General features: G+C 34.6%; 1 protein-coding gene across 7 annotated transcripts in view; it reads right to left on the minus strand.

Moving 5' to 3' along the window:
* USP25 (ubiquitin specific peptidase 25) overlaps nt 1-26,292 on the minus strand; it is a 160,381-nt gene that overhangs the window by 17,678 nt on the left and 116,411 nt on the right. For 3 of the 7 annotated variants that reach the window (XM_019962511.2, XM_019962685.2, XM_019962424.2), the window contains 2 exons: nt 21,422-21,535; nt 19,077-19,172 (listed from right to left, as the gene is read on the minus strand). The exons of 2 other annotated variants lie outside the window; for them this stretch is intronic. In XM_019962511.2, coding sequence (XP_019818070.1) covers nt 19,077-19,172; nt 21,422-21,535 — 210 coding nt within the window. The remainder of the gene's footprint in view (nt 1-19,076; nt 19,173-21,421; nt 21,536-26,292) is intronic. 2 more of the 7 variants (XM_070786349.1, XM_070786346.1) reach the window with 1 other exon arrangement.

Consider the following 26,292-nt stretch of genomic DNA (forward strand, 5'->3'; position numbering starts at 1 on the left):
CTTCAAATTCCAGAGGATCAGAATCATATAGGTTATAGTCTTTGACTGTATGTTATATAAGTAGGAATTAAACGTAACTCCTAAACACTTAGAAATTTAAAAGTATTCTTCTATAAACTATTATTGGACCAAAGGAATCAAAATGATAATAATATTGGGAATATGAAATCTCAAAACCTAAAGGACACAGCCAGATTGGTACAAGGGAAATTTCAGCTGAAGCAACATAAAATAACATTTCAAGAAGCTAGAAAAAGAAAATAAACCAAAATAAAGTAGAAGAAAGAAAATAATGTGGCAATTAGATAAAGACCACAAAAGGCTTTTTCTTTCCAAAAATCTGAATAGAAGACCAAAAAATGGAAGAAAAACAACATCAGAAATCAGGAAGGTGGTAATACCAAAAATACAGGAAAAGGTTTTAAAATTTATAAAAGAATAATACATATAAGTTTATGCCAATAAACTATAACATCTTTATTAAACAGATGATTATCTAGGAAAATATAAGTTACCAGAATTACTTTACAAAGTAATTTACTTTACTTTACAAAGCAGAAAAACTGAAGAGACCCAGCAAAACTACAGATAACTGAAAACGCTGCCTACAATCTATACCCAATAAAGGAATTAGGCTCATTTTGTATTAGAGTTGTGCTGTTATAGCAAATCTTCAAAGACCAGATGACTTCTATATCTAAACTTCTCCAAACAAAATAAGGGGTGAAATTTCTTTAATATTATATAAAACTAGTATAATCTGAATATAAAAAATTGACAAATATTTTTAAAAAGGTTAATTTTGCATATGAACATAGATGCCCAGACTGACATCTAATTTTGATAAACTTCCTTGTATACATAAAGAAAATATAAGAAGAGATAGTGTTTACAATGATTTAAAAAAATGATCAATGCTAAGATCCTTCCTTTCCAAGAATTAGGCATTAAGAAGAAATTTGTACAGAATCTTTAATAGATGCATTTAAAAAAAATGCCTAAATTCCAATACCAATCAGTTTAAAATAAAACTCTTTAACTTTAAATTTAAGAAACTGTCTTTATTTTTATGTGTTGATTTTATATCCTGCAACTTTACTGTAGTCATTGATTATTTCTAGTAATTTTCTGGTGGACTCTTTAGGGTTTTCTATGTAGAGGATCATGTCATCTGCAAATAGTGAGAGTTTTACTTCTTCTTTTCCAATTTGGATTCCTTTTATTTCTTTTTCTGCTCTGATTGCTGTGGCCAAAACTTCCAAAACTATGTTGAATAGTAATGGTGAAAGTGGGCACCCTTGTCTTGTTCCTGACTTTAAGAGAGGAGCTATTAAAAACCAACACTACACCTCCTATTTAATAATAAAACACTACAAACAAACATTCACATTAAACTCAGGAACTAAGCAAAGGAGTTTATCACCATTATTTTATTCTTTAACTATATTCTGAAAGCCTGAATATATTTCAGAAATGAAATAAGAAAAAAGTATAACAAAAATTATCCTGGTAATGAGATAACTGAGGCTTCTCTGGTATCTCAGTAGTAAAGAATCTGCCCACCAATGCAAGAGACAGGGATTAAATGATCCCTGGGTCAAGAAGATTCCCTACAGTAGGAAACAACTCACTCCAGTATTCTCGCCTGGGGAATCCCATGGACAGAGGAGCCTGGCGGGCTACAGTCCACAGGTTTCACAAAAGAGTCAGACAGGACTTAGTGACTAAACAACAAAATGAGATAATTACTAGGAGGCAGTTTACTGAAATAATCAGGAGAATCCACTGGAAAGCTATCAGAAAAAGTAAAGTAATTTGATACTATATGAATAAATACAAGTAATTAGCTTTCCTACTAGATACTCTACCAATAATTTGTTATTGAGGATAAGTAACTCAATTCGCAGAAACAATTTCTACACATCTTAGATTAAAAAAGAAGGTATAAGACCATGCTGAAGTAAAATAATAAAACCTTACTTAAGGACCTTAGAGGGGCCAAAAAAGTGAAGAGGCATATCTTGTTCCTTTCTGAGAAGACTCAAAATACTGAGAAATATAATTATCCACCTCACTGTAATAATATGAGGTACAATCAAATTCTGAAAGGATTTGAGAATATAGGTGGCAATTAAAAATTATCAAGACAGAAAAAATAAAACCTGACGAACTTTCCATTTATTTATTTAAATTAAACAAGTGAGTTTAAATTCATAAATATTTTGACTGGGCAAATCTACTATGTTATGTTCACTGAATTTTCAATAATATATTTAAGTTGGTGCAAAAGTAATTATGGTTTTAGATCCTGAATTTTAAATCATTATTATAACTAGGCTCAAACACATCTTCTATTAATCAAAACAGGAACCACTGCAATCAACACATTTTTGCCAGTGAGAAGTGTTTGTTTACTCCTGTAGGATAAAAATCTGTGCTTCAGGATTCCACAAACTCTTGGAAAGCATCTTTCGCCTCCTGCTGGTTGTGCAAACATTTTCCCTTCATAAAGTTGAGATGCTTGAAGAAGTGGTTCTCAGTTGGCAAAAGGTCTGGTGAATATGGCAGATGAAGCAAAACTTCGTAGCCCAATTCGTTCAACTTCTGAAGCGTTGGCTGTGCATGACACATGGTTGTCATGGAGAACTGGACCCCTTCTATTGATCAATGTGGTCTACAGGCGTTGCAGTTTTTGGTGCATCTCATTGATTTGCTGAGCATTCTTCTCAGATGTAATGGTTTCATCAGGATTCAGAAAGTTGAGGTGAATCACAGCAGCAGCAGACCACCAAACAGTGACCACGACCTTTTTTTGATTGAAGTATGGCTTTGGGGAGTGTTTTCGAGCTTCTTCTCAGTCCAGCCACAGAGTTGGTCATTGCAGTTGTCTTATAAAATCTACTTTTCATTACACTTCACAAACTGATTAGAAATGGTTCATTACTGTTGCAGAGATTAAGAAGTGATAACACATCAAAACAAGTTTTTTGACTTGTGGTCAGTTCATAAGGCACCGCTTATTGAGCTTTTTCACCTTTCCAATTTGCTTCAAATGCCGAACGACCATAGAATGATTGATGTTGTGCTCTTGGGCAATTTCTTGTGTAGCTGTAACAGGATCAGCTTCAGTGATGGCTCTCACTTGGTCACTGTCAACAACCAATGGCTGGCCACTGCATTCCTCGTCTTCAAGGCTCTCATCTCCTAGACAAAACTTCTTGAACCACCACCACACTGTACATTTGTCAGCAGTTTCCAGGCCAAATGCATTGTTGATGTTGCAAGTTGTCTCCACTGCTTTATGACCCATTTTGAACTTGAACAAGAAAATAGTTAAAATTTGCTTTTTGTCTAATATCATTTCTATAGACTAAAGTACATATAAAATCAACAGCAAGTAATGTCACTAGCAAATAACATAAAGCAAGAAATGTGCATTAAAATGATGTACAACATAGTCACATTTAAGAATGTACATCAAATTGCAAAGTTCAACAATGCAAAACTGCAACTACTTTTGCACCAACCTAATATGTATAAGAATATTCTCAAAAATACTGGAAATGATCCTAATACCCAGCATCAAAAACAGTAATATGGCATTTAATAATAGTTACAATTTGTGAGCATTCTTTATGTGATAGACACTGTCCAGTGATGTCTAACATGGATTATCTCATTTAATTCTCAAGATAACTTCTCATTTATAAATTGAAAAACTGGCCGTGATAATTTCAGTAATTTGCCTAAAATCACACAATTATTAAGTGATAAAGCTAGGATTTAAATCCAGGCATCTGATCATAAAGCCTTTGCCAGTAACAGCTCATGTGGGACAGAGCTTCCTAACTTAAGCTATGAGTAAGTTATAAGGATTGAGATACTAATCCAATCAGATTTTATGGTGGCCAGATCCATAATTAGATTCATCCTTGTTTGTCATAACAAGGAAAAAATTAGAAAGCCCTGCTCTAAAAAAGTGTTTAAATAAACTTTGGTAAGTTCAACAGGAAATAAAATGCACCTATGAAAAATCTACAAATCATGACGTGACTAAATCATCCACCACATTACATGAAAAAGAATGAGAGAAAAAGACTGAAAGAAGAAACTTCTATTTTTATTTAAATTATAACATATGGATGAGTACTGAATATCAGTCTTATTTATCTAGAAGCATATATGAGAAATAAGAGATTAATTGGGGAGAGAGGTTAATCGGGGAGAGAGGTTAATTGTGGAGTGGAAATTAAAAACTGAGAGAGAGAGAGGCCGAGAACAAGGTGGCAGAGGAGTAGGTGGACGTGGAGTACATCTCTCTCCATGGATACATCAGGAGTACACCTTCAGACACAGAGGTGCATGCGGAACACCAGCTGAGAGAGGACAGGAATGTCTGATGAGTGGAAAGGAATATATAGAACCACGCAAAACTCGGTAGGATGAAGGAACTAGGGGGAAAACAGGAATGTTAGTAGGACACTAACTACTGGGTGGGGGAATTGAAGCAGGGGTCCGATCCCCACATCGGGGCAATCATCTGAGTGATAGGAGAAACATTTTAGGATGAGAGTGAAACAGCTGATCTGTGGCAGCCTAAATGGAATGAGAATCAGACAGTCTTTGCCGCAGCCATACATACCCAGGACAGTGACGTAGATCCCCTGGAAGGTGCAGCGTAGCAGCAGGGAGCTGGAGTTTAGGGATTGTGGAGCAATCCCAGGGAGAGGGCTGCTGTTGACTGCAGAGACACGGGCAGAGGGGATGTGAGGGAGGAGACTGTGGGGGGAAATGCCTGTGGAGGAAAGTCGGGCAGCGATGGAAGCAAGGCAATACTGCTGAGTCACACGTAGGGGGTGGAGCCATCACCACAGCCTCTTTCTCCCCACATGCCAGCACTGGCAGCTGAACAATACAGAGGGTGAGCCATCAAACGCCTGACACACTGAACTACAGAGCAGGACCCCACCCAGGGTGCCCCTTTAAGTGCCAGATGCACTGATTTACAGAGTAGGACCCCAGCCGGGGGGCCCCTCTATGGGCCTGACAGAGAAGGACCCCAGGCTAGGGAGCCCTCTAAGTGCCTGAATGGGCGGAGCTGTGGAGAAAGACTGGCCAAAGAGGTATTCTGATTGCCAGCTACAAGAGGCTCGAAAAAAGACTCTGATAGGGCCATAACTCCTGCAGAGGAGGCAGTTTATGTCCCTGTACACTTGGCACTGCCAGGGTCCCTGCAAGCCAAGCAGCTGTGCCACCTTCATGTTCAACTCTCACTGGGGCAGAGCTGCCACAGGCAAAAAAAAGTCTTGCATCTATGTGCACAAGGTTGCTTTGGTAGTGTCCGACTCTTTGCGATCCTGTAGACTGTGGCCTGCCAGGCTTCTCTGTCAGGGAGGGGGGGATTCTACAGGCAAGAATATTGGAGCGTATTGGCCAGTACTGGTTGCCATACCCTTCTAGAGCACTATATTTCCTGCTGCCCTAGCCTCCAACTCCCCTGAGTACCTGGTGCTGCCAGAGCCCCTGCAAACCAAGCAGCTGCACCACCTCCACATCTGGCCTTCACAGAGGCAAACCCAAGTCCTCCAGGGCAGCCTCAAGAGCAAACCCCAGTGGACAACCCACATGCAGAGGTGTAAATAAAACCACAGTTGAAACCCAGGAGCAATGTGACTAAGGAAGAAGACTCAAAATCTTCCCACCAGCTGTACAAGATGCAGATGAAATTTACACGATCAACTAGGCTGACTCTGCGTCTATGGAATACAAAAAACATCATTGAGAGCTCCTACAAAATAAAACACACTAGTTCTGATAGCTGTGGAAATTGGAGGCAAGAACACACAGGAGTAGGACCAGATTAGAATCTGAGCTGGCCCCACAACAAGTCCAGATATCACAGTGTTGGAGGGTATTCTAGCGAGGTGAGGTTTACTATGACTCCCAGTGAGGGAAAGGACTCTGACAGCACTGACTTACAAAAAACATTTATTATTCTTATGTTTTGACTTGTTCTGTATATTCTTTTGAATTCCCCCCATCCCGCTGTTGTAGTTGTCGATTTTATTGGCACTACAAAATCTAATTAAGCTTTTGAGGTTTTTTTCTTTTTTTTCTCACATTTGTTTATCGTTGTTATAAACCTCTGCCTCTACATTGGGCTTTTGCAGTTTTGGGGAGCTTTTCTTTTTTTTTCTTTTAGTTTTTTAAACCTATTATTATTTTTTCTATTAAACCTATTACTATTATTATACATTTATTCTTTTGTTTGCCTTTCCTACTGTTCTTTTCCAATGCAGTTAACCTTTAATGTACATAAAACTTCATCTACTTAAATTTTCATATCTATCCTTTTTTTCTTTTCTTTCTTCCTTTTCCTCTCAACATATTTGTTAGTTTTATTTTCATTGCTTTATTCCCCAATTGGCACCTTGCTTTAGTTTTGTTTTCCAGTGTGTGCTTTAGTTTTGTTCCGGTAGATATAATTTTTGGTTTCCTTTGTTTGCCAAGTCAATATATTGTACTTTATTTTTGTTGGACTGGTTTGATTTTGCTTATGGGTGTATATGTACATGTGTATATTCAGTTTCACTTTTTATTGTTGTTATAAACCTCTGCATTTACATTGGGTTTTTGCCATTCTGTGGAGTTTTCCTTTTTCCTTCCATTTTTTTCCCTCTTCTCTTTTTTCTTTTCTCTTTTTTATAATTTTAACTTTTTTAAAACCTATTATGTATTTTTTTACATTACTGCCTTTGTTTGCCTTTCCTACTGATCTTTTCCCCTTGCAGTTAATTTTTAATGTATATAATAAATCTTCTTCATCTACCTCTATTTAACACTGCATATATATTTTTTCTTTTATTTCCTTTCCTCTCAACATATTTGTCAGTTTTGTTTTCATTGCTTTATTCCCCACTTGGCACTTTGCTTTAGTTTTGTTTTCCAGTTTGTGCTTTAGTTTTGTTCTTAACTGGTAAATATAATTTTTTATTTCCTTTGTTTGCCAGGTCAATCTATCGTACTTTATTTACGTTGGACTGTTTTGACTTTGCTCATGGGTGTATATGTGTATATTCCATTATTTTCATTATTATTTGCCTAACTTTGTAACTGCCATTTGGGGTTCATCTTTGTTTTCTCATTTTTTGATAGTTGTTTTAATCTCACTTAATGCCACAAGCCACTTGTGGAATCTTTGTGACCAGAGAACACGCCCTGAGCCTTTGGAGTGGGAGCACTGACTCCAAGACCGCAGACTACCAGAGAACTAACCCTAGGGAGTGTCAAATAGTGAGAACTCACTCAAAGAAAACCACCTGAATACAAGACCCAGCATCACCCAACCACCAGTAGCAACCTGTGCAGGATGCCTATCTGAACAACAAACAAAACAAAAATGCAAACCCAATCATCAGCAGACAGGATTAACACCTCACTCAGTTTTGCCCATTAGAGGAAAAACAGACAAACAAACCAACACAGCACAAATATCACCCTACATGAAGTTTACACAACTTAGGAGGAAAGAAACCAAAAGAAAGAATTCAACCTTGAAGCCTGGGAGAAGGAGACTCAAACACAGTAAATTTAAAAAAAAAAAAAGAAAATGAAAAGGTAGAGAAATACTACACAAATGAAGGAACAAACCAGAAACACAGAAGTCCAAATAAATGAACAGGAACTAGGCAAACTACCTGAAAAAGAATTCAGAATAATGATAGTAAAGATGATCAAAAACCTTGAAAACAAAATGGAGAAAATACAAGAACCAATTAACAAAGGCCTAGAAGAATTAACCTGACCTGCCTCTTGAGAAACCTATATATAGGTCAGGAAGCAACAGTTAGAACTGGACATGGAACAACAGACTGGTTCCAAATAGGAAAAGGAGTTCGTCAAGGCTGTGTATTGTCACCCTGCTTATTTAACTTATATGCAGAGTACATCATGATAAACATTGGGCTGGAAGAAGCACAAGCTGGAATCAAGACTGCCGGGAGAAATATCAATAACCTCAGATATGCAGATGACACCACCCTTATGGCAGAAAGTGAGGAGGAACTAAAAAGCCTCTTGATGAAAGTGAAAGAGGGGAGTGAAAAAGTTGGCTTAAAGCTCAACATTCAGAAAACAAAGATCATGGCATCTGGTCCCATCACTTCATGGGAAATAGATGGGGAAACAGTGGAAACAGTGTCAGACTTTATTTTGGGGGGCTCCAAAATCACTGCAGATGGTGACTGCAGCCATGAAATTAAAAGACGCTTACTCCTTGGAAGGAAAGTTATGACCAACCTAGATAGCATATTCAAAAGCAGAGACATTACTTTGCCAACAAAGGTCCATCTACTCAAGGCTATGGTTTTTCCAGTGGTCATGTATGGATGTGAGAGTTGGACTGTGAAGAAAGCTGAGCGCCAAAGAATTGAAGCTTTTGAATTGTGGTGTTGCAGAAGACTCTTGAGAGTCCCTTGGAGTGCAAGGAGATCCAACCAGTCCATCCTAAAGGAGATCAGTCCTGGGTGTTCACTGGAAGGACTGATGCTAAAGCTGAAACTCCAATACTTTGGCCACCTCATGCGAAGAGGTGACTCATTGGAAAAGACTCTGATGCTGGGAGGGATTGGGGGCAGGAGGAGAAGGGGACGACAGAGGATGAGATGGCTGGATGGCATCACCGACTTGATGGACATGAATTTGAGTGAACTCCGGGAGTTGGTGATGGACAAGGAGGCCTGGTGTGCTGCAATTCATGGGGTCATAAAGAGTCGGACAAGACTGAGTGACTAAACTGAAACTGAGAAGAATTAAAGAATAATTATACAAATAACACTGTTACTTAAATTTAAAATACTCTAGAAGGACTCAATAGCAGAATATCTGAAGCAGAACGAATTAGTGAGCTGGAAGATAAAATGGTAGAAATAACTTCTGAAGAGCAGAATAAAGTAAAAAGAATGAAAAGAACTGAGGATAGTCTCAGAGACCTCTGGGACAATATCAAACGCACCAACATTCAAATTGTAGGGGTCCCAGAAGAAGAAGAGAAAAAGAAAGGGTATGAGAAAAATTTTGAATAAGATTATAGTTGAAAATTTCCCCAACATGGAAAAGGAAATAGTCAATCAAGTCCAAGAGGCGAAAGAGCCCCATACAGTATAAACCCACAGAGAAACACACCAAGACACATATTAATCAAACTAACAAAGACTAAACACAAAGAAAGAATATTAAAAGCAGCAAGGGAGAAGCAACAACTAACATACAAGGGAAACTCCGTACGCTTAGCAGCTGATCTTTCAGAAAAAACTCTGTAGGCCAGAAGGGAATGGCAGGATGTATTTAAAGTACTGAAAGGGAAAAATCTACAACCAAGATTACTGTACCTGGCAAGGATCTCATTCAAAATTGATGGAGAAATGAAAAGCTTTTCAGACAAGCAGAAATTAAGAGAATTCAGTACCACCAAGCCATCTTTACAACAAATGTTAAAGGGACTAATATAGTCAAGAAATACAAGAGAAGAAAAAGATCTACAAAGTCAACCCCAAACAAATAAGAAAATGGTAATAGGAACATATACATCAATAATTACTTTAAATGTAAATGGATTAAATGCTCCAACCAAAAGACACAGACTGGCTGAATGGATACAAAAACAAGACCCATATACATGCTGTCTACAAGAAACCCACTTCAGATCTAAAGACAAAAAGTGGGAGGATGGAAAACTACATTCCATGCAAATAGGAAGCAAAAGAAAGCTGGAGTAGCAATCCTCATAGCAGACAAAATAGATCTTAAAGAATATTACAAGAGATAAGGAAGGACACTACATAATCATCAAGGGACCAATCCAAGAAGACATAACAATTGTAAATATATATGCACACAACATAGGAGCACCTCAATACATAAGACAAACACTAACAGATATAAAAGGAGAAACTGACAGTAACACAATAACAGTTGGAGACTTTAACACCCCACTCACACCAATGGACAGATCATCAAAACAGAAAATTAACAAGAAAACACAAGTTTTAAATGATACATTAGATGAGATGGATCTCATTGATATTTTCAGGACATTCCATCCAAATGTAGAAGAATACACCTCTTCTCAAGTGCACATGGAACAATCTCCAGGACAGACCACATATTGGGTCACAAATCAAATTTTAAAGAATTGAAATCGTATCAGGCATCTTCTCTGACCACAACACTATGAGACTAGATATCAACTACCAGAAAAAAACTGTAAGAAACACAAGCACATGGAGATTAAACAACGCATTTCTAAATAACCAACAGATTACTGAAGAAATCAAAAGGGAAATCAGAAAATTTCTAGAAGCAAATGACAATGAAAACACAACAACCCCAAACCTATGGGGTACAGCAAAAGCGGTCCTAAGAGGGAAGTTTATAGCAATACAATCCTACCTCAAGTAGTAAGAAAAAATTCGAACAGACAACCTAACTTTATACCTAAAACAACTGGAAAAAGAAGAACAAAAAACCCCAAGATTAACAGAAGGAAAGAAATCATAAAGATCCAAGCAGAAATAAATGAAAAAGAAATGAAAGAAACAATAGTAAAATTAATAAAACTAAAGGTTGGTTCTTTGAGAAGATAAACAAAATTGACAAACCTTTACCCAGACTCATCAAGAAAAAAAGAGAGAAGAATCAAATCAACAAAATTAGAAATGTAAAAGGAGAGGTTAAACAGACAATGCAGAAATATAAAGGATTATAAAAGACTATTATGAACAACTATATGGCAATAAAATGGATAGCCTGGAAGGAATGGACAGATTCTTAGAAAAGTTCAGTCTTCCAAGACTGAACCAGGAAGAAATAGAAATTATGTACAACCCAATTACAAGCACTGAAATGGAAGCTGTGATCAAAAATCTCCCAAAAAACAAAAGCCCAGGGCCAGATGGCTTCATAGGAGAATTCTATCAAACACTTAGAGAAGAGCTAATACCTATCCTTCTAAAACTCTTTCAAAAAACTGCAGAGGAAGGAATATTTCCAAACTAATTCTATGAGGCCACCATCACCCTGACACCAAAACCAGACAAAGACAACACAAAAAAAGAAAACTACAGGCCAACATCACTGATGAACATAGATGCAAAAATCCTCAACAAAATTTTAGCAAACTGAATTCAGTGACACATCAAAAAGCTCCCACACCAATGATTAAGCTGGGTTTATTCCAGGGATGCAAGGATTCTTCAATATACACAAATCAATCAATGTGATACACCATATTAACAAACTGAAAGATCAAAACCATATGATAATCTCAATAAATGCAGAAAAAGCCTTTGACAAAATTCAGCACCCATTTATGATGAAAACTCAAAAAAATGGGCACAGAAGGAACCTACCTCAACATAGTAAAGGCTATGTATGGTAAGCCTACAGCAAACATTACTCTCAATGGTGAAAAACTGAAAACATACCCCCTAAGATCAGGAACAAGACCAGGGTGTCCACTGTCAGCACTATTTTTCAACATAGTTCTGGAAGTCCTAGCTATATCAATCAGAGAAGAAAAAGAAATAAAAGGAATCCATATCAGGAAAGAAAAAGCAAACCTCTCACTATTTGCAGATGACATGATTCTGTACATAGAAAACCCTAAAGATAGTATCAGAAAATTACTAGAGCTAATCAGTGAATTTAGCAAAGTTGCAGGATACAAAATCAGTACACAGAAATCACTTGCCTTTCTATATACTAACAATAAAAAATCAGAAAGAGAAGTTAAGGAATCAATCCCACTCACCACTGCAACAAAAAGAATTAAATATCTAGGAATAAACTTACCTAAAAAGACAAAAGAACTGTACACAGAAAATTATAAGGGACTGATGAAAGAAATCAAAGATGACATAAACATATGGAGAGATATTCCATGTTCCTGGGTAGGAAGAATCAATACTGTGAAAATGACTATACTACCAAATGCAATCTACAGATTCAATGTGATCCCTATCAAATTACCAATGGCATTTTTCCCAGAACTAGAACAAAAAATTTCACAATTCATATGGAAACACAAAAGATCCTGAACAGCCAAAGCAGTCTTGAGAAAGAAGAATGGAGCTAGGAGGAATCAACCTTCCTGAATTCAGATTATACTACAAAGTTACCATCATCAAGACAGTATGGTACTGGCACAAAAACAGAAATATAGATCAATGAAACAAGATAGAAAGCCCATAAATAAACCCATGCACCTATGGGTACCTTATGTTTGACAAAGGAGGCAAGAATATACAATGGGGCAAGGACAGCCTCTCCAATAAATGGGGCTGGGAAAACTGGAGAGCTACATGTAAAAGAATGAAATTAGAACACTATCTAACACCATACACAAAAATAAACTCAAAATGGATTAAAGACCTAAATGTAAGACCAGAAACTATAAAACTCTTAGAGGAAAACATAGGCAGAACACTCAAAAACATATCAAAGCAAGATCCTCTATGACCCACCTCCTAGAGTAATGGAAATATAAACAAAAGTGAAGAAGTGGGACCTGATTAAACTTAAAAGCTTTTGCGCAGCAAAGGAAACTATAAGCAATGTGAAAAGACAACCCTCAGCAAATGAAACAACTGACAAAGGATTAATTTCCAAAATATAGAAGCAGCTCATATAACTCAATGCCTGAAAAACAAACAACCCAATCAAAAAGTGGGAAAAAGACCTAAACAGATATTTCTCCAAAGAAGACCACAAATGGCTAACAAACACATGAAAAGATGCTCAATGTTGCTCATTTTTAGAGAAATGCAAATAAAAACCATAATGAGATATCACCACACAACCGGTCAGAATGGCCATCATCAAAAAATCTACAAACAATAAAAGCTGGAGAGGGTGTGGAGAAAAGGGAACGCTCTTGCTCTGTTGGTGGGAATGTAAATTGATACAGCCACTATGGAAGACACTATGGAGATTCCTTAAAAAACTAGGAATAAAACCACCATATGACCCAGCAATTTTACTCCTAGGCATACACCCTAGGAAACCAAAATGGAAAAAGACACATGTATCCCATTGTTCACTGCAGCATTATTTACAATAGCTAGAACATGGAAGCAACCTAGATGCCCACTGACAGATGACTGGATAAAAAAGTTGCAGTACATATACACAGATGGAATATTACTCAGCATTTGAGTCAGTTCTGATGAGGCGGATGAACCTAGAACCTATTATACTGAGTGAAGTGAGTCAGAGAGAGAAAGATAAATATTGTATTCTAATGCACATATACAGAATCTAAAAAATTGGTACTGAAGAATTTATTTACAGGGCATTAATGGAGAAACAGACATAGAGAATAGATTCATGGACATGGGGAGAGGGGAGGAGAGGGTAAGATGTATGAAAACAGAAATGTGGAAGCTTACATTACCATATGTAAAATAGATAGCCAAGGGGAATTTGCTGTATGGCTCAGGAAACTCAAACGGGGCTCTGTATGAACTTAGAGGGTTGGGATGAGGAGGGAGATGGGAGGGAGGTTCAAACGAGAAGGGATATATGTATAACTATGGCTGATTCATGTTGAGGTTTGACAGAAAACAACAAAATTCTGTAAAGCAATTATCCTTCAATAAAAAAAGAAAAAGATAAAAAGTGAGAGAGAAATGTTTACATTCTATGTTTTGATATATGTGTATTTTACTAGTTTAAACATCACTTTCTCTAAGAAGTCCTCTTGATAACATTTCTGATTTTCCGTTAAATGTTCTTCCATGTCAAAATGCTACTTTATCATACTGATTATAACTCTAATTAGTATTTACTTTCCCCTAGAAAATAAACTTCATTAAGGCAGAAACTTAGTCCATCATTTCCCTGGCTATATTCACTAGTACGCTGATATAAATACTGTGATATAAGCACATAATAAATACATTTTGAATATGCCCATCAACAGAATGGGACAAAAATAGTGTAGTTATACAATGGAATACCATTAAGAGAATGAACAACTTCTAACTATATCCAATAATACATATGAAGTTCCAAACATATTCTTGAGTAAAAGCAGCCAGACATAATGGACCTACAGTAAAAGACTCCAGGTATATAAAGTTCAACAAGAAAACTTACTTACATTGTTAGAAGTTCAGATAACATATACTTTTGGATAGGGGAAGAGTGTAGTTCACATGAAGGATAAACAAGGGTAGTTTCTGGAGTATTATAATGTTCTATTTCTTGACCTGATAGGTAGTTACATGAATATGTGTACTCTGTGATAATTTACTGAGCTGTAAACTCATGAACTGTGTACTTTTCAGCAAGTTTTATAGTTTAGTAAATATATTTTCATAACTACTTAATAAACAGAGAAGTAATAATAACAGGAATTTAAAAAGAAAAAGCAAACTGATAAAGTTATATCAACTGGGAACAATTGTTATGAGGCAATGAAACAACCAGTAAGGAAAAAAAGTTTCGTAATATAGTAGTGTTATTGCTTCATTAAAATCCTAAGGGCACTTTAATATGTATAAACAAAAAAAAATACATAAAAGAAAATTTAATATATCTGAAATTGAATGAAAAAATAATACTAATCCAATGATTTTAATTATGATATGACCCCTCCCACTCCCACGCCCACACATACACATACAAGTAACTAGTACTTTGAGAATATTATTCCTTTCCTTTCCTTCTGGCTTTTATTTTTTCTTGCTTATCATAGTAGCCTTGTATTGCCTTTCTCTGGATTTTGTTTTTACATGACAGAAACTTCTGTCTTTAAGCCACTATGATTTGGGGACTTTCTGTTAACAGTTGAAACCAATCATAACAAAGTCATCTTGGGAGAAGGACTTACCTAAGTATCTTTTCTCACTTATTTTTTCAGATCTGCCTGCCTATTAACTCTTTAGTATTCGGTTTATAGAGGCAGACCCCCCAATGTGGGAAGGCCTGTGGTTGAAATAGTAACTGTGGCTGACCGGATTGCTAACCCTTCCTAATACAGAAGTTAAGCCTTATCAAGGCCACTTACCCAGTGAGATGTAAGTTTCATTGACCAACTGATCTTTTTATCAGTAACAAAGCTAACATTTTCATCACATGGTTTTTAAAGTAGGAAACATATATAACATTTAAAAATTGTTTTAATTATAATACATAAGGAAATCTATATTTAGAAGTACTTAAATATGCACAGTTGAAAAACATCTTCTCACAGCAAAAAAGCTAATACAAAATAAATCCAACAAAGATTTTTCTTTTGTACTGTGATAGGACAATAAATATTAAAAAAGAAAAAAAAAAAAAAACCTTTACCTTAATTTATCATAAACCAAGCATAAAGAAAGAAAATTAAAACTATACTATATCTGATTTAGGGAACATAGGAAGACAGAAGCAATCGTCATATGTTAGATTATGTGCTATATACATATTTTGTGATTTAACACTGAATGTCAGTAATGATTAGAATAAAATGTCAAGAATGTATAGAACAATTAAACATATCAATTGTTGTAAAAGGAATAAAAAACTCTGTCAAAAGATCTACAGCCAAAAAAAGAGGCCAAGCTAATACGGTTATATTATTGGTGAGTTCTAGTTTACTCTTAAGAACAGTTAATTCTTATGTAAATTACCCTAGAGTTAAAGAAAACAGGACAGTAAAGGAATTTAACAAGTATAACTGCAAACCTGGGAAGACAGCCCCTAAATAAAAACATATAGCAATTTTTTATTTAATATAGAATGCAGAAAGCCCAGATAAAATGCTACAGTTAAAGGTAAATAGGGTATTTTTGAATTTATAAAATAAAAACTTATTAAGAACAATGTTTTAAGAAAAATTATAGAAAATTTATAATACCTTTGTTGAAGATGACTTTTTGCATAGCAATGAAACTCCAGAATTCAGAAAAGAGAGGAAAGATAGTATAGATACCACAGTATTTTAAAACTGCTTTATAGAAAAAGTTACCATAGACTAAATTCAAACAGAAATGGCAAATGGGGAAAAAACATATCACATACGTCCAAAGAGAGGGTAATATATAATAAATGAGAGTACATCTATACCATAGAATACTAAATGCAGGTGGTATAGATAATGTGGTAGATATATTGGCTTAAGAATACTTACAATATGTTTCTGAGTTATAAAATATGAATAATTATAATATAATATGAATAGTAAAAGTTAAAAAAATTCTCTATGCATGTCTTTACAAACAAAATAAAAATGTCAGAAAGGCTATACAAATGTTAGAAGTAGTTACAACAGGGCAGCAGGAGAGACAGTTGTTATTAGTTTTATTTGAGACACCACTATTATTGCCGAATGACTGCATTTGTATATGTTATTTTTGTTATTTTAGAACATGTTTTCTCAAATTTTATATTTATCGGCCAGAATTTTTGAAATGCTAATCATTTATCTATACTAAAAATATACATTAATTATAAACATATTCCTATTTTATCTATTTATATATAACATATATTATAAATCTTATATAAATATAATTTATATTACAAATATCATATATATTTATATATTATTTTAATATTATAATTATATATATTTATATATTCCTATATTTATATATATATTGTATATAAATATATATTTTTAGATATAAACATATTCCTATATTATGTATGTATGTAAAACATACATATTCGTCAAGTACAGATAGATGGAAATGTACAGAAATAATAAACTTTAGAGATTTTCTGCTGCATCAGAATCAGCAGGTATATTTAAACACAAATATATGAGATACAGAAAACACACAAAGAACAAGATGCAAAGGCCATCCTAAAAGTGACAGCTAAAGAAGAGCTCAAGATACTAGTTACATATGAAAAAGAGTGGAAAACCAATGCAGACTGGAACAGGTCATAAAGCCCCAGAATAGACTTCTACAAAAAAACCAAAACAGCAACAACAAAAACACACACAAAAGAACTAATGAAGAACAGAGCAAAAAACTAAGCAAACAACAACAAAAGCCAGCTAATTCCAAAGAAAATGACAACTGAGGGGGGAAAAAGTAAAATAATAATGTTTATGACTTAGTTCAACCCTAAGTAGCACGCAAAAAACAGTACAAGCTGAGAATTCTGATTTAATCAAATGACAAAATTCTGTGTGTGGATGTAGGGATAAAAATTGTACATGTTAATGTGTGTATATGGGGCAGGAGAATAAAGAGAGCTTGTCAATCACATCCCATGGTCGGGAATTCAACAGGAAATAGGTAAACTAAGAATCACAAAATCACAGGCATCCTTCTTAAAGATTTAAAACCAGAAGGATTTGATGAAATAATTGAAAAGTGTTATCACTGATTGGGGGTGGGGGGACATGGTGTAATTACTGTTGTTTATGGTACGTATTTTTAGTTGACTCTTTGAAAGTATCCATGTATTAATAAAAGTGAAGCTTCCAGTTCAATATAAAGATACCCAAAGTTGACCAAAAATGACAATGGTAGTGTAAATGACAGATAACTCTTCCACAAAGTAGATGAACACTTTAGAAGACATGTATTTAGTGATTTTTAAGAAAAGAAATGTAGATTACCTGGGGATAAGGGTAGAATTTTTAAACATAAAAGTTGTTTTTCTTTTTTTTTTATGGTAAAGTAGTTTTCAAACTCTCTCATGGGATCATAACAGAGTGAACAACTCATCTTGGGACTAGTTTGCCAGAACTTTCATCATTTAGCATCTAAAGTCCTGTATCCCAGGAAATCCTTTGGTCCCAGGCATACCAGGATGCTTGATCACTCTAATTCTAACCAGTTTAAAGTGTTTTCTGATCTAAGTCTACTACTGCCAAGGCCTTTGTTTGTACTATATACTGAAAGAAATACTAAAAAGAAGTTTCATAAAGATGGAGTTGAAAGGTGGTAGAGTATAGAAAAGGGAAATTTTTCAATTGTAAATGTCAAAAAAGGGAATATATAACTTACATGGCTTGCTGACATAAACTATACCTCAATAAAGGTTTTTTTTTTTTTTTTTTTGGTAAATAAACATTAAAGGGGAAGGAGGAGTGAAAAAAAAAAAGTGATTATTTTTGGTTAACCTAAAGAAAGTTGGGCTTTGCTGATAGCTCAGTTGGTTAAGAATCCACCTGCAATGCAGGAGACCCCCAGGAAGATCTGCTGGAGAAGGGATAGGCTACCCACTCCAGTGTTCTTGGGCTTCCCTTGTAGCTCAGCTGGTAAAGAATCCACCTGCAATGTGGGAGATCTGGGTTCAATCCCTGGGTTGGGAAGATCCCCTGGAGAAGGGAGAGTCTACCCATTCAAATATTCTGGCCTGGAGAATTCCATGGACAGTATAGTCCATGGGGTTGCAAAGAGTTGGACACAAGTAAGTGACTTTCACTAAAGAAAGTGAAAACCAAATGGAGTGTTTTCATCTTTCAAATATGTAAGAACAAATAATACTGTTATCAAATCATTGTTAAGATCTGGTATAAGAGGGAAGAAAGATCTAGTCACAGAATAATGCATCAGCTTGATGGTTGCATGTTTTGAAATAACTAAGATATTAAAATTAATTATGAGGAACATAATTAAGAAACATAAGATAATGAATGATTTTAGAAATAACTAAATGAAGAAAGCAATTTAGTATCAAATGATAATAAAATCAAAGCCATACTGACTAATAATATTACTAGAGAAGAAAAAAAAAATATTACCAGAAGCAAATAACTCAGTTCCTACTTTTGCTCATCAATACCCTGTATTTGCTTCAGATATATATACAATTCAAACTCCTGCTAACAAACCAGAGGTGTACTATTAGGGTAACTTGGGTAAAATGTTTTGCTTTTGTTGAAGTATCTGAATTAAAAAAATAATCAGTCTTAGATTCACATATAAAAGAAACCCCCAGAACATTAGGTGGTCATGGCTAAGATAGGAAAAGAGAAATTACACAGGAAAACAAATTTAATTCAAGGAAATGAAACATTTTAAGAAGTTCACTTAAAAAAGTAAATAAAATAAAAATGTTCATTGTACCTTAAAGAACCCTGCTTCAGGGCCACACCTGTCATACACACTCCGGGATTTACCTATGGCCATGATAATACCTTGCATGTTCGGTGTCATCATGATCTGCCATAAGGGATTTAAAGTAAGAACTTTTGAATGGTTATCATAGAGAGAAGAAAAAAAAAATCACAAAAACAAAATAATTCCTTTACATGCAAGTTGAAAGTTCTTTGTTTTTTACTATAAATCAAACACTGCACTTTTTTTGGGTAGCAAATGTGATCTGATATGCAGGTAAGTATCTCTCAAAATCTGCCATACAGGGCCACAGCTAGCTGGCACGGTGCCTTTGTGCGTAGTGCAAAAAGGCACCCCACCCCATCTGCACTGAAGAATTTTTTAGAAGGCAACACCTTCTTGACAATTTAGAAAAATGTGCTACTCTGTAAGAGAACCATTTAGAAAAATCAATGTTCTTTTTATTTAAAAACATGCTTCTTCTTTAAGGCTTGAGGAGCTCAGCATTAGCTAAATTCCAGCTCCACTCTGCCAGCAGGCCAGGTACCCCTGTTTGTACAACCATACAATCTAAACATCTAAGCAGCAGCCCTGTATCCATATGACTTATTTTTAAGAATTACAAGGCACATGCACTGCTAAACTATCACTCCAATGAATTAAAACACAAACACACACACAAAACACAAAACTCTGCCAATAGCATAAGCACTTGCACAAATGAGTGTTAAATAATTAATCACAATTCTATTTTATAAATGCCAGAAGGCTCACCCTAAAACAAGCACTAAGATGCTTAATCAACAAACTAACATTATAAAAATATTTCTAATACAACATGCCAGTTTCCATAATCTTCAAGTACCACCATCATAGAAATGGTTGAACAGAAAAATGTACTGCTGTTAAGTATTAAATATTTAAGTATTTCATTTTCACAATAGTTTATTTTGTATAATGGATTTGAGCATCTGCAGATTTTGGTATCTGCTGGGGTCAGGGAGGGTCCTGGAACCAATCCCCCCAGATACTGAGGAATGACTGTATTCTTAAGTGTTTATATTTTAAAATATCTGAAAAATGAAAATCTCAAGATACTATGAAGCTATAATATTGGAGCAATCAAGAGACTGCATCCATTACCTCTGATTCACTAAAACTACTGCCCACAGCATATTTTGGATCACACACAGATAGTTGCAATGTATCTAACTATCTGCTTCAGAAAATCCTTCTGATCAGTTGCTAACTCACAAATCTGTTTCTAGGTCTCTTTGCGGCCCATGCTTTCTTACAGTGGCACAGTAATAGTAATGTCTTTATGACACCTCTGATTGTGGTGATTAACTCATGAAAGTGAAGTGACTCATACAAGAGTTTAATTATAATGTTGAAGTCAGTCTGAAAAAAAGTTACTTGGAAAAAAAACTTATATACATTCAGCTTTCATCCATGCCAGTAATAACTAACAAATGTTAGATTTCAGGATCTGTCTTCTCTGTTGTTACTATTCAGAAACAGCTTTACTGGCTTCTTTCAAATATGGAAAAGATGAAAATCGAAGAGTGTTAAGAAAAAAGTGGTAAAGGGGGGAAAAATCTGATGGGATCAAGACAATAGCAATTTTCATCTGGATTCCCAAGAACCGTATGACAGGAAGCAAAAGTGACTCCATAATGTTAGAAAACTAAGTAGATGAAAATTAACAGTGGAGTGATAAGAAGAGGTAAGATGAGGTGCCCAGTGTACAAAACACTGGTAGGTATTTAGCAATGCTGATGAATTATTCCGTTCAGTCGCACAGAGGTTGGGGAAAAAAACAAAACCAACCCCAGTCTGCTATGTTGCAGGCAGTCTCCTGCACTGCAGGCGAATTCTTTACTAACTGACCCTCCAGGGAAACCTATATATTTACTAATATACACCAAATCAGACTGTAGGATCTTCTGGCAGGAAATAGTGGGCAAAGTCTAATAATTGATACTTCGAGCAAAACAGGAAAGGAAAATAAAAATTTTAAGTGCTCAAAAAATTTTTGCTATTTAATTAAACAAACTTAATTAAAACTTACCAACCTGAGAGTAAACAAATTCTGTGTGTGAACAAAGGAATTAACTCTTGCAATACAAAATTTTTCTTTTTGCCAAATTCGTAAGCTTTCTAGCTACATTTTCACTTGAAGTTCGAAGTATTTAATACTGTTAGCAATTGGTAAGGTAATTTCAGACTGTGGGTGGCAAAGCTGTATGTTGCGCGGCCATAGACACAGTGTGAGGGTGCAGCATGCCCGAAGCACTTGCATTTAAACAGCAAAGAACAAGTGGCAGTTGTGCCAAGGGCTACAGTGAAGGTACCTCATCATCATAACCCCCCTCCTTTGACTCAACCATAAATGTCCCTACATGAGGAATCTCCACCTCTACAACTTGCTGGTTAGAAGGTGGCTGGCTTGTGGTATTTTCAGGTTTCTGCAGAAAAAAATCATCAGTGTGAACATTAGAAAAGAGAACAACGGAAGCACTCAGTTTCAGTGCATAGACTCTTGATCCTTTTAAAATACCTGTGTTTGTTTGGTACGAAATAAAACCATCTAAAGCTGAACATCAAAGCAAATGCATTAATTCAGTAATAACACAAGATCTCTAGCTTTTGCTTCGTATCTGAAATATTAAATTAAATTTAATTGTTGTTTTTTTTTTTTTTTCCCTCACAGAGCACCTTGGATTCCAAATTTGTAGAAATAGAGTTAATACTGAAGTTGGATATCCTACTGCTGTTTTTATTGGTGAAAGATTTATTTATTTTTAATTCTAATAATTCTATACAGCCTTTTTTGATATTTTCATCAAAATAAGACCTCCTCCGACCCCAGAATTTTTAAGTTTTCCTTCTGATGATTCTACCTTCTATCCTTTCTAATAACTAATTATATTGCCACTTAATATCCATAATCTATTGTGCCTAACTCACTAGCACCTGGTATATTTATATCATGAGTTCTCAATGAATTCTTGTTTTGGGAAATGCTCCTAGAAAGTGATATCAATTTTTAACAACTCAGATTTGCTTTTTTGTTAAATTCTATGAACTTCACTAAACCAATGGAGTGGAAACCAGTGTAAAGTCCAGAAAGTCCACTCAAAGACACTAATATGGTTCATTCAAAATACTGTTCAGATTTCACAAGGATCCTTTTTTACTGAATAGATGACTACCATTTTCACTATTTATCTACAAACAAATTTCAAAAATACTTAAGGTGCTTGAAAGCAGATTGCTTAAGTAACTTCAAATTGCACCTTTAAAATTTTCCTAAGCAAAAATCAACTTAGTTTTGACACCAAATAAACAGAAAATTTTAATGAAAACGGAGTGGTCTTACTGCAGTTTAAAATATGGGTAAAATTTAAAATGTGAAGATTTTCTGACTTTTTCAAAGTATATATGCAGAAAAAGTTTAATTAAACAATAAAACAAGAACAGCAGCCAAGACTGGCTTATTTTTTAAAAAGAAATGCTATTTTTAACCATGACATTTTCAGGAAAGTTTTCTTTTGCTTTGTTTGAGTCTTTGACAGACGATAAAACCAACCTGCATGGTTGTCATGATCAGGAGAGAGTATTCAGCTAACCCAAAATCTGATAAATTAATTATTGTTCTATAAATGATAGAAATTATAAACATTATACTATTATGCTTCTTGGAATTGCTTATATTTTAATAATCTTAACTCAATATACTAACACATACAGAGGTAAGCTTGGTCCATGATATTTAATTAAATTAAGAGAAAAAAATAATTAAGAGAGAAAATATTGTCCTAGGTTTCGAGTCACAAGAGTGAAATATAAGCAGGTAAACTAGGAAATTTGTCTGGACTTTTGGTGAAAAATTTCTCACAAGCAAACCAATTCAAACCAATAATATATTAATAATAATAAATATAAATTTAAGAAAATATCAACCAGGAAATGCACTCTTTAGAATACTGATCCTTACACAACAACATATTTCCTTTGAAAAAATTAACTGCACTTAGGAAAAATAAATGTTTTATAAACCTTTTCAGTTACCACAAAATAGTTTAAAACAGCATATTATTAATTATTTGGGTGAAAGTTGAAAAAAGGAAGCAGCTTTGGGCACACATTCTGTAGTATTTCTCATCAAGCTTAGATATCTTAAATTACCATAAAATTTTTCATATAAAGAATTTTAGGGTTCATTGAAGTAAAGTACAAGGATATTTAGGAGCTTCCCTAATGGCTCAGCAGTAAAGAATCTGACTGCAATGCAGGAGTCCCAGGAAACATGGGTTCAATCCCTAGATCAGGAAGATCCCCTGGAGGAGGGCACGGCAATCCACTCCAGTATTCTTGCCTGGAGAATTCCATGGACAGGAGCCTGGTGGACTACAGTCCATAGGGTCGCAAAGAGTTGGACACAACTGAAGAGACTGAGCACGCATGCCTAAGGATATCTTTTCCTATTATGGTCACATCCTCTATGAACACCTTAATAAAGGCTGAACTTAAAGGAGGTTAAAAATAAATTACTCAGTTAATAAGTTGCAAAAATAATTAGATCACAAAGATTTTAAGTAACTGCCTGAAATCTATTAAATACCCGATTTGTTAAAAAAAAAAAAAAAAAAAAAGTGGTCCCATAAAAGGGTGATTAGAAAGCTATATATTTTCAACCCCTTTGGATTCCTCAATATGCTCACAGGTTTTAACCTAATAACTCCACTACGGAAATCTAAAGAAATAACCAAAAATATAGAAGTTTCATTTTTAGCAGTCTTTTTAAAATTACATAAAAGTAGAAATAATATATAAGAAGGGAATGAGTAAGTAAACAAGAATTTGATCACTCAATGAATTACTATTAACCCATTAAACATTTCTTACAAAGAATCTGCATCAACGGGAAAGCTATTTAGTGACAGAAATAAAATATAAAATTGTATATACAGTAGTAAATCAACTACAAAAATAAATCACAAATCTGTATATAAAAATAAGAATGAAATAAAACATACTAATTTATTAAGTGATTAACTTTGGGTTGTGGAACTATGTATGATTCTTAAGAGTTTACTTTTTTGAATTTTAAATTTTCTAAAATATTTCATTTAAAATTAGAGACTCTCTTCTAAAAAGCAAGCTGTCTAAACATCTGCAGAGTATCTCTTTATGGCTTCTGTGATTCTAAGCTTCTCAGGAAATTTTTCTTAACGAACGTCAAAACTTTATATACTGTACATTTGTGAAATGGTTAGGATTTAAGTAACAGAAGGAAATAAAGAGCTACTTAAGGTCTACACTATATGCTAGGCACTTAAAAAATGATCTTAATTCATCGTATTATCACCTCCATTTTATGTTTTTAAAAAACTGAGGTTTAGAAAAATTAAGCAACTTACTCAAGTTTGCATAGATTGCAGGAAAAAAAAACTAATATTCGAAATCCAGGACTATTTAGTCCCCAAAGCTAAAGACTCTTTGCAATTTACTTCCTTTGCTGTTATTCAGTCACTAAGTCATGCCTGAGTCTTTGCGACCCCATGGACTGCAGCATGCCCAGGCTTTCTAGTCCTTCACTATCTTACCGAGTTTGCTCAGATTCATGTCTACCATGCCATCTCACCATATCATCCTCTGCTGCCCTTAGTTTCTAAGGCATGCCTTTAAATGAGAAAACCCAGTGATTTTAATGATCCTAAACAACTGGCCATGAGACCAAGAAACACTGGTCATACTCATGATCAACATACTCTTAGACATGGTGCAGGATTTATACAGACAATGGGACCAACTATTGGTTTACTCCAGAAGATAAGCCAAATTGAAAAATATTTATGCTAGCTAATCTATTTTCTCAATGCCATCCTTTTTCAACTAAAGGTGAAGCCATAGGCTGGTACCTTATAAGATAATAACCATATAAATAAACTAACTTTAAATGCTAATTTCTACAAATTTAAACTGTACCTGATTAGCCAAACTAAAAAAAAAAAAAAAACAACCATGATTCTACATTAAGCTAAGTAATGTTTCCACCTTTTTGATATCAGTTAAAAGGATGAAACTTATGAACCATAATGTAGGCACTAACAAATAAAAGTCCTAACTAGCAAATGCCTTAGCAAAATACGTTTTTTATATCAGACAAAATTATTTCTCCCTCGTATTTACTCCTGTGCTTTTTCTTCCTTCCAAAGGTGTCCTCTTCTATCATTCACCCAGATCTACTCAAAGAAGCATTTTTCAGGAAGTGCTTTAGAATGAGCAGTTCCTCAAGTTTTTTATAGTCTCTAGGGTATTTGCAGAATTTGGAATAATAATAAAAAATCTATATTAATACATTGTTTTTTATGGTAAAAAGATATGTAATCAAACTTTTTCAAAAAGGAAACTAAATTAAAAAATAATTTATCAATATCACTTTGTTCAGCAAAATATAATTAAAAGACTATCCTATTAATTGAATATTTTGGTTAATATGGCCTTATAATATTAAAGACCACACTGTAATTAGAGGGTTACTGTTGAGATTAAGTTCAGTAAGTAGAAATTATGTGTTGAAATGTCCTCTTTTCTTTATTTCTCTGGGTGGGCATCTTCAAATCCTAAAATTAGCTACTGTGAAACCTATATTAGAGCTGTTTGTGCTCACTAATATAATAAAAAATATATACCTATAGCAACTGAATGGTCTTATAGTATGAAATCCTCGAAACATCTCTTAGAATATCATATTTACTGAAACATAATACAATACTAATATGTTCAACTTACTGTTATTAAAAGACACAGCTAAATACTTGAAAATTACACTAAAGGAGGTTAATAATGACAATTTGACATAAGGTACTTGAACTATGCATAAACTGTTTTATAATATCATATTTATCCTGTTAATATTACTCGAACCTAGACTATCTAGAATTTTGTTAAACACAGTCCATGGAGAAATGAAAATTATACCCTACATTCCCAACTATCCTAACGTAAGACTAAATACGGAAGGCAGGGTGGGAAGGAGGTAGAGGGGAAAGAAAAATAATGTTAAACTCCGTACTTCCCTTTTGAAGTTCCAAATCAAATGACCAGTTTGGCCTATGATTATAATTTTTCAGGATTATAATTTAACAGGAAGATAAAAACTGTTTTTTTCAAAAGAAGCATTTAAAAAGTTATAGCTGAGGAAATTACAACCTGG

Source organism: Bos indicus, chromosome 1 (assembly GCF_029378745.1).
Source record: "Bos indicus isolate NIAB-ARS_2022 breed Sahiwal x Tharparkar chromosome 1, NIAB-ARS_B.indTharparkar_mat_pri_1.0, whole genome shotgun sequence".
Classification (NCBI taxonomy): Eukaryota; Metazoa; Chordata; class Mammalia; order Artiodactyla; family Bovidae; genus Bos; species Bos indicus.